Below are 12,460 nucleotides of genomic sequence, written 5' to 3' on the forward strand. Positions count from 1 at the left end.
ACTATGGGAAAAATGTCACTGATCACACCAATGACCTAAACTTCTCCTCTAGTTAGACCAAGGTCTGGAGTAATATTTAAATATAGCATTTCTGTAAGCCTTCAGAGAATTACAAAATAAACTTTTAACAATCATCTGTAAACAAGTTTAAAATGCACAATTATATTTCAGTAGTTTATTTTGGAGAAATAAAGCAGTGCAAAATAGGCCAACCAAAATTCAGAAGGCAGCCAGGAAAATAAAATTCTCATTTGATGTTCTAACTAGGAAACAGCATACAGACACTTCAATTGGATCCGACACTCAGATTCATGTAAACATACTTAGTTTGAAAGGTCTTGAGTTACTAACCCAGCTTTAACATCATCGCTTTTTCCCCACCACCAAATTAAAAACAAAACAAATCAAAACAAAACAACCCCAAGCCATAATAAAGGGAGCAAAAGGCAAGTCTACAAACACTCCACCAGCTGGTTACAAGAAAGTACCATACAAAAATAAGCACTGGCAAATTTCTTCCTGAGGGTATCTTTTGTTACACACGTAACATAAAAACACTTTTTATTTTCAACAAACAAAAACAAACCCCAAACTGTAGATGTCAATTTTATTTCAGTCACGGCTTTATGAAAGGTTTGGTCTATCGTGAATACTCGTATAAACCCACATCTATGTACATCTGACTCACTCACACCACTACAACCCAGACCTGCAAGCTGCACTCAATGTGGGGTTCAGCAGCCTCAAAGCATACAGGGAATGCAAAGAGAGCCCAGCTCAGGGCCGGTCTGCAACAGAATAGGAAGTTGGCTGTAATTATGTGTACCCTGCAATTCTACAGGTATCACACTCACAAGGTCCTCCCCTCTTGTGTAGGCTGTCCTCAGAAATGCAAACCCAGCTACAGAAATTTTCCTACAATGGCACTTGGGGAACAAACCCAATCTCTCCCAGAGGAAAATGAGCGTGCGTAAAATAACTGCTACACAATGCTCTTCATAATGCCATCTCCTCCAGGACCGGTACCATCAGCTTAGGATGGCGATGCTTTCTACTGCTCTCTCCATGGTCTGCCCAAGCTTTAAGCTCTAGATCATTTCCTTTCGAGTGGCAATGCATTTCCTTTCAATCTAATACAGGATGCTAACAAACGGGCATTAAATGCTGCAGTGATGGGTGCTTTACAAATATCCGCTATAGAAAGCTGGAGACTACCATACCTGTAAGCTATGAGCTGAATTAAGGACATTTTCTTTCCACCATGCCTCTTAAATATATTTTAGGGCTTATATGGGAAAGAGAAGGCCACTCAGTCTACCAAAATAGTGTCTATGTTCTCAGCACTGATAGAGTTGGTTACTTCCAGTTTAGTGTTCAGAATTGGCAAAAGCTGCAGGAATGCTCAACAGCAGAAGATGCTGCCATGCTAGAAGATGCAATAGCAGGTGAACACTGTAGGTTTACTGCACATCTCAAGACACAGAAGGTGGCTGCATTATCGCTTACAATAGTGTGAAGCACCACTGTAAATTACCACACAGCCCATCTGACAGACTCACCTGGCAGCCTGGAGCACGATACACTACTTAGAACTGCTGTCTCACACAAAGGTACTCATTCAGCACACATTTCATTTGCAAAAGAAAAAACTGCAGCACCGTGGATCTGTGGAAGGCAGCAATTGTGTTACACCCAGATCAGGTGCACCGCTGTAAGGAGAATGTGTGGCTCTGGTTGGCAGCCTTTTGGCAGAGCTGTCTCGGAATCCTCACAAGTGTAATGTAGGGAGAATTAAATTCTCTGCTCAGAGATGAGCTGCTCTTCTAGCAGATGATGGAAAGAATGTCATTTCATCAACTAAATCACTCAACTTAACTACCTGCACCTCTTTTTCAGCCTCTAGTCTGCCTGGATCAGACACATTTCACTCTTGGCAAGTGTAGCCAGAAGCTGCTGGTGACTAAAGCAAGGAGGCCTGGGGTAAAGCTGTGAAGGGCGGCTGCTCGGTACTGAGCCCTTAACAGCCGGCATGCTCGGTCCCATCTAAGTGCTGTGGCTCACAGCAAGCTCTCTGTCAATACCCTGACAATGCTGCAAGAGATTTGGTTTAGTGATACTGAAGTTGTCTTAGCTTTCTTTTGCAATGGCCTAGCTGGAAAAAGGAATGGGAGTATTTTAGGCAAAAATCTCTAGCACTGTTACATTCATACATTCCATTTCAACATTATTATCTCCTTGATACCATGAGGTCCGATTTTAAAATGCTGGTCACCAGTGATTACAAAGAACAATAGAAACAAAAGAGCAACCCTCCCACAATGAAAGGTCTAGTGTTAAATCCCATGCGTGTGTGTAAACTCACTATAGATTTACAACTGGAATCTGATGAAGTGGATCTGAATCACTTTCTCACCCTCTCCTTTTCAGACCATTTCATCAGCAAATCAGGTTAAATCAAATGGAAGGTGGGTTTCTTTTAATTGTTATTTTGCTTTTTTTTTTGTATTGTGTTTTCTTGGTTTTTTTTTTCTTTTTTTTTTTTTTTTTTTTTTCCTTTTTTTTTTCCCCCCCCAATTCTATTATTACAGCCTGATCTGGTTCTGGGACCACTATTTGTATCCCTGCGGCTTTTTTCTCAGTCCATGGCATCAGCAAGTTACTGGGAGGAAGCTTTCGTGGCCAACGTGGCGACGCAGTGCTGCTGGAAGCTGGGGGACACTGCAGAGTTGCAGCCTAGTCTCTGGTGTTGCAGTTTTACTGAGCTGTTGGTCTCGCTCTCCACAATCCAGGAGGAGTCTTTTCCCATGACGCTGAGACAGCCCGTGCTCGCACAGCATATCCGCTCGTCCATCATCCCGCCGGTCTGCTCAGCCAGGAGCTTGCTACGGTTTAGCTGGGTCACCTCAGGTGCCTGACCCTGCAGGACAGCAGCTATGTGGTTCAGGAGATCTGTGAAAAACTCGGAAACGCCCTCATAGCCTGAAAAGGGGAAAAACAAAGAATGGGAAGAAAATGCAGCTGAGTAGTTTCTGTATGTTCTCTCTTCTCCCACTTTATTTCTTAGGCTGTCCTCGACCTGCCACTGATAATCAAAAAGCTTTCTTCCATGACGCCACTGTGACTGAAAGCACAAGCAGGCTAGCATAAAAGGGAACAGAGACCCTTGCTGCTAAAATACTTCTGTCCAGACAGTTCAGTAAGAGGCACTAGATCACTTCTCACATTTTCTGCTTCTTTTTCCTCCCACACACATATGTATATATATATAATTTTAGGTATATCCTATCATTTGTTTTCAAGTCCAGCTTTTCCCCTAAGTTACAAACTCTGTGTTGTAGCACCAATTTTCTGCATCCTGTTGCTAGGATTTACTACAGAAACTTGCTCTAAAGCACAGGTTCCTTGAGGGTCCACACCCTCCATAATTTCCCAGTAACCTCTCAGCTAGGGGAACCTCAAAGAAGAGCAAAGCAGGCTCTGCTCCCTACAGAAAGGCAGTGTCTGATTGAAAGAAGCAATGTGGTGCTTGCCTAATCTTACCTAACTTAGCACTCAAAACACGTTCCCTGCTATGAATAATGTCTAAAAACACAGTCAAGGAGACTAAATATATTTAAATGATGCAGCATTGGGCAGAAACAACAGAATCTGGACTCAGAACTGAAACCAACTTTCTGCATGGTTCTGTTAAGAGATTCCCAGACAATTCATACTGAGGATTTAACAAGTGCCTTGGCTAAAACAGATGGTCAAATAACAGGAGATACTACATTTTTTGGTGACAGCAGGTGTATAGAGTATTGGTTTATTTTAAACTCTGGTATGGACACAATTTTATTATTACATTCATTTTAAAATTGAATCAGACATGCGACACATCTATACAATGTCTTGAAATGGACCTTAGCTACTACTACATTAGCTGAAATTGGTATCAATTTGATTTAGTATTTAGAGGTAATGTGACATTCAGTGTATTAAATGGGCTGGGCTGATTGTTTCTGAATGCCTATAAAAGTATTTTAAAGGTGACCTAATATTAATACCGGAGACTAAAGCAATAAATGGCAGTTTAAAAGTTCCACGTGAATAGCACACATTCACACAGATCAGCACGACAGCAGAACTGCAGACCACAAATAAATGCACATTTTAGAACACTTTTAGTAACATGACTAAAGGGCAGAAGAGCCGTAAATAATTCAATTTGAATCTCCCTTCTTCTGTGAAAGCCAAATTCCTTTGGCAATAAGAAACCAGCTTCCTGAAAAACACAAGGTAAGAAGACAATTTAACCTTGAGATAAATGTGGTGGTTTTGCGGGGTATTTATAACCCACACATTAACTAATTAACTCTTACTTAGGCTGCCACATTGCTTTGGATTTTACTGCACTCACAATTTTCTTAGGTATCCCAAACAGATCTCATATCTCCCCCGGTTTGTGTGACAACAGTTCCCAGTTTTCCTGTCTCAAAGACCCTTACAGAAATTCACCAAACAAACTGGCTATTTAAAACCTTCCAATGACCAGTGACCCGCATTGTAACCCACCCATCAGTCGGGGACAACCAAGGCTTTTGCAGTTCTGGGAGCCAGAATAAGAGCTCCTCCTCTCTGATAGAGATGCTTGTTATGCTTTCTTGCTTATGTAAAAGACATGGGATTAGCCTTCAAATCTACTCAGAGTGCTCCTGGCTCCCTGGGAATAAGCCATCTCCATAGTAACAGCTTTAATATTCAGAGAGGAGACCCATAGACCCTAGATGGTTTTATGTCTGCTTGCTGAAAACAAACCAGCCTTGTCTGAGGGCACATGGTAAACTCACAAAGAAGTTGCTTTAAATACTTAATGGGAATAAGAAAGCCAGTTACAAAGTCCTGAAATCAGCAGATGTTACAGTGTAAGGAAGCTACACATTTCATACATGTGCCAGCCCACTGCACACTGCGTGGAAACGCTCAAATAATTCTGCTTGGTCACTGAGAAGAAAGTTCATATAGCAAAAAAATATGTATAAAAAAGTACACGGAAGGGAGGAAAAGAACAATGTGTCTCAGCTCTTAACACCATCCACAACATGGGGATGGCTGCAAACTGTCAATACTGGCTCACCCTGTTCCCTGACTGCTGCTGCACATCTTTCAAAATGACAACTGTGGGACATCACTGTGCTGCGACAATAAGGCATCAAGAAGGGTAACTTAAATTATACCTTCAGAAATTACTGGTAACAAAGTCAGGGCTCACGTTACACAGTGAGTCAGTCAGAGGACCCAAGTTTTGCGCACCTAAACACAAGCGGTATGGATCATGCTGCTGCAAGCACGATGCTAAGACAACCCTATGAAACCACTATGGAGTCAGTGTGAGGTCTGCATTTTGCTGTGATGAGAACAGTCTCTAGTGTTTTCTGTCAGAGCACGGATAGGAAGGAAGTTTGCCCAGGAACTGCACAGAAAACAAGCACCCTGTCGACTTGAGCTTTGCAGAGCCACAAAGTGCTCATGAGCACTTTTAAGCTAGTGTTACAGATATCACACTCCAAATTTTTAGCAAACCTTCCTTAAGCAGGCAGATACTCTGGTTTTCTTCATCTTCCCTAGGGCAAAGAGAACTGGATAGCCCACAGCCTGCATTTGTGGCAGCGTGCTCATACATACACACTGTGTGCCCAGACCCAGTGCCTTGCTTCCCAGCTACCAGATAAGAGCTCACACATCCCACTGGCAAGCTGCTGCTCAGGCTTGCTGAGATCAGCTGCTGTGATGCAACAGCAGGCTTCATGGAGCCCCTTCTCTGTTACCTGAGGTCAGACAAACATAAAACCCACACGCTACGTGACAGTTAAATACCTCAGCTGGTAACCACAGCTAAATATGGCCCAGACAGTTTTCTATATAGCAGGAGACACAGTAGGGCTTTTAGACATTTATCTTTAACATCTTTCCAAACTGCCACTAATGCTAAATGAAGTAGATAACAGACAACATCCTCCTCCAGGTACATTTGCTCTAAATTCTAATGTTGAATTAATCTCAATATGATATCCATGAATTGGCAAGATCAAATGAGCTCCAAGCTAGGTAGATGTGAAAGAGAATGCACAAGAAGCCAAGCCTCTGGGTAGCTGGGGAAGGCTTTGGTCAGGCCTGGTCCCAAGATGCAGCTTGAGCTCCGTGAAAGAGGCTGAAAATACACCTCTTTCTCTCCCTCCCCACTAAGCAGCAGTACTTCCCCTAAGTGTCCAGTTTGGCGTCCATTTGGATCTACTGCAATCCTTCCAGGACAGAAAGATTTGAGGAAGAAGTGAGGGAAAGCCCCTTCCATGAATTGCATGGTTTGAAGCCACTGCTGACACAACCCATCAGGGACTCCTTTGAGCAGTGCTGATTTTCAGCTTCTCATTAGCTAAGTGTTGGCTCCATTGATGAAGTCAGTCCTTGCAGCTGCTCATCTTTGAATCAAACTGGCCCACGGAGAGAAATGCATCTGCCCTGGCTGAATGTGCTTCTGAGCAACAGGGATACATCTCTCTGTTGAGATGTAAATTTTCTTCTGTTGATTTTTACTCTGTTACTTCTCCTCTGATTTTAGCAGCTTTAAGATCATAGAATCATAGAATCATAGAATCACCAAGGTTGGAAAAGACCTAAAAGATCATCCAGTCCAACCGTTCACCTATTCCCAATAGCTCCCACTAAGCCATGTCCCTCAACACAACATCCAGCCTTTCCTTGAACAGCCCCAGGGTCGGTGACTCCACCACCTCCCTTGGCAGTCCATGCCAGTGCCTGACCACCCTTTCTGAAAAGTCCATCTTCTGAAATCAGTCCCTCTCTCTCTCAGTTCTGCTGTCTTTTACAGATTTGAATATTGCTTTGTTTACCCCCAGCCTTCTCTTTCATATGTCTGGTCCGTGCTGCTGTCCTCTAGACTTTCTCCAAGCAGTTTTCAACACCCTCTGCCATGATGATAAAGCCAGTAGCTATCTTCATTACTCACAAGGTCACTATAAAAAAAAAATCCTGTGTGCGATAAAATGTAGAATTGTGCACAAGAAGCTTTCCTGTGCTCTCAAGCATCTTGAAAAGAATACTAAGTTGATGTCTATTCAAAGCCTAATTACTGTGCAGACTGAAATGCAGGACTTGCATTGAATATCAAAAACTGTTGTCTTAGAATAAGCATGCAGCAGAGCACAAGGCTGCAGGCAGTTCTGCAAGGTGATGCCACTACAAGGAGACATTATGCCTGTTTAAGTTGCGGAATTTGCCATTAGCTGTTGCCCAGTCAGGAGTTTTCAATGTTTCAAGAAACTAAGTACCTTGGTCTGTGCAAAGCACCAAATTTGAAACAACACCTGCAAATAAAAAAAAACACCTAGAAGTACAGAATGCAAAACAGTGCAAAATGCAGGATTGCAAAGAGATGTTCTGCACCACTCAGGTGCAATATTTCAATATTCAGTGTCTGAAACATGAACCTTTGGCTATATCTGACTTCTGATTTAGGTAGTTTCGTTGCTCTTGGCAGAAGACAGTTTTCATGGGCTCACAGACTACATCAACAGCATATGGTGGAACCAAGCAGCAAAGTGATCTGTGAATAGCAGGCCTGAAGGTTTGAGAGGAAGCCAGTCACAGACAGGCAAGGCACAACAGGGCAGCACTGGGATTGAGGACTTGGATTGAAAGATTAAGAAGATTGGTGATTTAGGACAAGACTTCTAGATATGAAGATATCTCAATGATACTGAAAATTCAGTGATAGGCTAAACAAACTATGTAACAGCCTGGCTATGTCTCTGAAAACAGACGAGACTATTCAGGTAACGATACAATATTTTCAAAGAGAAAAATTCCATGTAGAACAGCGTCAGAGATTATATAATCTTTTCCTATGTTAGCTTACCAAATCTAGCACGGGTGACAGAGCATTACTGTCTCCTGTTACACACACTTGTTACTCCTAACAATTTCAGTGGTCAAGGATTTTGTTTAGCTGCTTCCAAGGCATATGGTGCACTAAAGAAGTGGACAAATTTTCACATGTGCATTCTATTGTTTTATTCCAGGATACACTTATGAGAGCCTTCAAGGATATTTAAAACTTTATAGCAACTCCTCCGCAAATGCAATCTTCCTTAGATTCCTCCCATTGTTGCTTTTGCGCACAAGACATCTTTCCACGGGAGAATCAATTTGCACAGGAAGAGATTTTCAAGGGAACAGTTTGCTACTTCCACCCCCTCAACACTTTTAATGGTACAGAGTCTAGAGAAAAATAATCTTAGAGGCTCTCTTAAAATAGAATTTATTCTCTCCTCATTTTCAGAATGAAAGACAGACCTAGAAAGTTCAAGCCCCAGCACACAGCCCTGTGCTTCAGTTCCTGAGCAACAGCATGAAAGCCACACAACAGCTAGCCACTAAACTTTGACTGCATCTCCTAAAAGCTACTATTTCAGTAGCACATCCATATCTACACTAGGGTTTTGTCCTTGCTGGATTAAACACTGCCTGATTTCTGTACAATTCTGCACGCCGCTCTCCCTTTCCCCACCTGAGAAATAATTATATGAGACACCGGCAGCCAAACTTCACACAAAGCACACACTGCATGGCTTCTGCATAGCATGAGTAGAAAGGCCTTTCTCACCTGGGAATGCATTTATATCGATGACTGCATGCTGCCCGGTCTGATTGTTAATGATGACATCGATTCCAAAGAGGGAAACTCCCAGAGCTTGCCGCAGTGCCTTAGAGATTTCCCGGATGACGTCATCATCTGGCCGCTCAAACACTCCTTCGATTTTATCCAGCTACAGAGGAACAGGACACATTACTGAGTCTGAAGCAGTCTTTTAAGTGCAAAGATTAAATTTCATTTCCAGGTCTAATATCCACCAAACTGCAGAGAACTGGTAGCACAAAAGAGAAACAACAGGAGCTTCTTTAATAATTCAGAATCCTACATACAGCAGAAGTTCACCTACTGTAAAGCATCTAGTTCTTTGCTTCGTATTGGTGCAGTTCCTTAAAATATGTGACGGTGTAGGAATAAATGGAGAATCACTATTTTAAGTACTAAATCTTTACCTCAGAAAAATAAATTCAGCCAGCCATTTCAACCCTGTGCTACAACCATTCTGGATACAATTCTACTATTACAGGTAGATTATGGCCTGCCTGTGGGACTGATAAGACAGACTTGTACCTGCTAGCTTCATCTTAACTACAAAGCACAACTCTGCTGGTATCTTCAAGGCAGCAGCTAATTCAAAGTGGATAGCTTTTGTGTGAATTTTCATCTATAAGTTATTCTACAGACGTGTACTATCGTAAGTAATCTAAATTATTCTTGACTGGAAGATGTAATTTTTTCACCTTTTAAACAAGAGGTTATGCAGCAGACACTGGTATGCTTACAGAAATGTGCCTGGAATATGTATGTGCATGGGAGAGGTGGCAGGTAAACCACAAGAGCATATTCTCTACATAAACTTAAAAGTAAATTTACCCACAAAGGGATTTACAACTATCACAATTACAGCTTTAAAATTTTACACATGCACATTTTGCACACAATTTAAATTAATCATTGCTGACTACAGAACTACTCCCAAATAGAGCTCGTGAAACAGAAAAGGATCCGAAGACTCAGAGATTTAAAGGACTCAGTCCTGCAAAGTGACTTTCATAGCAGTTGAGCACCTGAGGCCTTATTTGGATTCATATGTACAAAGCTTATTAAAAGGCCTGGTAATGTGAGCATTAATCCATGCCACTTGCTTGCATGGCTGGACTCAGAAGATCCCCAGAAATGGTCCTTTGGTTGCAGCTCAGCAAAGCCTGCACTGCAGCCAGCTACTGATCCTCTATGGCCCTGTCCAATGCATTTTCTCTCAATTTTCACCATTTCTCTTTCCTCACAGAACTGAGGATGATTTATGTCTATAAAGCTCTCTAGACAGGGAATGGGCAGATATTTGTATTCAGAAACTTCTTCCCTTTCTCCTCAGCTTTGGGGAGTCCATGCCTAGTGCGTAGCACACGGGCCTGCTGAACAGTGCTTCCTTACCACCACAGCTTGCTAAGGAATACCAGAGGGACACACAGACATGCTGGTTCATTATACTGAACAGACCTCAGCCAGCAACATGGAGGCAGATAACTTAAGAGCTGCTAGCTACCAGCACTTTGATAAGAAAGGACTAGATAGTCTTCCAGTTATGCTAGAGGAAAAAGAACAAGTATACTTACTGCTGTTAAGACAGATGATGATTCTGGCTTTGAGACATTGTGGCTGTTGAAGAATATTGATTCTCTGTCTGAAATTAAAAGAAGGTAGTAAATAACTGTAGAGGATTTTAATTTCCAAAGGATGAGTGCAATGAACAGCAGATGGCACTGCAGCCCAGGGAATCCAATCTTGATCAATACTAGATAGCTCCCTGCACCATCTGCCCTGAAGTGTGCTCCTACTCACAGCTTGGCTATGAGCATAGGCAGCAAAACATGGCCAGGGCCAGCCGTGGTTTCCAGACCTCAGCCCTCAGTTAAATAGAACTATGAGAGGTTAATAAAAACTAGTTTTGATTCATCTATTAAACACAATCAATTAATAATGAAGTTAATTTCTACCAATTTGATACATTCAATATGACTGCTCAGATCATAAAGCTTGCTGGCCTCTGACATGACGTTTAAGAGAAGCCACAGAGCCATGTACGATAAAGACGGGAGAACCATGAAAAGCAAACTTAAATCCACTCTAAAGTCTGAGACTATCACGTACTCCTCTTGCCTTTCCTCCCATTCAGAAAGGCCCCGTATTTTCAGACAGTCAGCTCCAGGGAGTGCTTCACAATCGTCAGACCTGTTAGAAGGGTACTTATAGCCCACAATTCTACTGAAATTGGAAAGAAAGCCAGACACTTACCCTAATCTGCCCACCCAACGTATTTTACATAAGCTTCCAGACAACTTTAAGGTTTTACACTAATGGATGAGATACTAGCAAAGGCATTTTTAAAAAGATGCCTTAACATATTCTCTTCCAGCAAAACCACAGCCAGTCGCAATATCTTATATGAACACAGCCTACTTCAGGACACACAGCACACCTAAAAGTAAATATATCCAACCTACTGCCACACATCCCTACAGACAAGGTTTTTTACCAGGATCCTGCTGAATTCCACATAAACTAACAAAGTATGCCCTTGTGAGTGGAAACAATGGTGAGCACACACTGATATATTAAGATTAGCAGAAATCACTACAAAAAGTCACCAGAAATTGGTACTTGTTTCTTCATCTCCATCAGCTTAATCCCTTTCACTCATTTTTCCACTTGCAGGACTCCATCCACCATGAGCTCCAGGGAGCACCAAGCACCTTCACAGCCTGTGTACACTTAGTGTGGCACAGCCTGAAGAAGACTTTGCCTAAGAAGGACCCTGTCTGTATTCATACTTCTGCTCACTGATAGAGAGATCCATGCCCTGCTAATTCCTTCTTGCTTCTGATGTCCCACTGAATGTAGATCTCAGGCCCATCAAGGGGAAGGAATTCTTCTTCCATACAGGAAATTTTAGAATCTTCTAATGAAAACATTTAATGTGACTGCTCTCCAGTAACATATAGGAGGATCACTGTTCTTACTGACAAGACCATTCCTCCTGTTCTCCAACAGCTGGTATCCACAAAATAAAGAGACTTGCACCAAGGTTTACAACAATGGGCCTCATATTTCGGGGAAAGCACAAGTGAGTTTCAATTTAAACACACATATATAATCAAGGTAAAAATAGGGAAAGGAAGTTCTGAAGCCATGTAATCCAGGAAATCCTCTCCAAAGCACATTTATAAACAAACTCCGGAACAAATGATGTGACCTTACTAGGAAATCAGAGAATTTCTCCAGCTCCACACTTCCACATTACACAAAACACTGTTTCTAACAGGTAAGACACTGTTTACTGTTGCGTAAATATTTACTGTATAAATGTCATTCATATATATTCCAGAGTACGTGAGTTATCCCCCTTCTTATTGAAATAATACAGAAGAAATAACATATAGGAACCAAATGTCTTCATTTAATCAACCTTCTCAAAGATTTTTTTGAGCTTCCTTCGAGCTGTTTGTTGCTAAGGCTCTAAGAACAATCGCTTCCTTGTAAACGAGCACAATATACCTGAGATTCCAGCAGAGAAGTTCTTTAAAGATGGTCTTTTCACCACTGTGTAGGATTCCCCAACTACAAACACTTTATACAGCACAGCATTGTGGTTGATGAAGCTCTGAATGACACAAGGCGGGCGGACAGCTTTCAGACCCTCCTGGTTGAAGATGATCGCCATCTGAAAACACACACAGTTGTGCACAAGTCTTTCAATAACTTTATATTCACCAACAAGCAGTGAGGGGGAACATGTACTGGTGGATATAC

The 12,460-nt window shown here is 42.0% G+C and overlaps 1 protein-coding gene across 1 annotated transcript in view; it reads right to left on the reverse strand.

The window, feature by feature from the left end:
- Positions 1–2,656: 2,656 nt before the first annotated feature.
- The window catches only part of ITPK1 (inositol-tetrakisphosphate 1-kinase), a gene marked incomplete at both ends in the record, with an annotated part of 125,598 nt that continues 115,794 nt past the window's right edge, over positions 2,657–12,460 (reverse strand). Inside the window, 4 exons of the mRNA XM_079537621.1 lie at positions 2,657–2,979; positions 8,663–8,825; positions 10,267–10,334; positions 12,206–12,371. Of these exons, the coding sequence (XP_079393747.1) occupies positions 2,657–2,979; positions 8,663–8,825; positions 10,267–10,334; positions 12,206–12,371 (720 nt within the window). The remainder of the gene's footprint in view (positions 2,980–8,662; positions 8,826–10,266; positions 10,335–12,205; positions 12,372–12,460) is intronic.

Source organism: Tetrao urogallus (genome assembly GCF_951394365.1).
Source record: "Tetrao urogallus genome assembly, chromosome: 6".
In the NCBI taxonomy this organism is placed as follows: Eukaryota; Metazoa; Chordata; class Aves; order Galliformes; family Phasianidae; genus Tetrao; species Tetrao urogallus.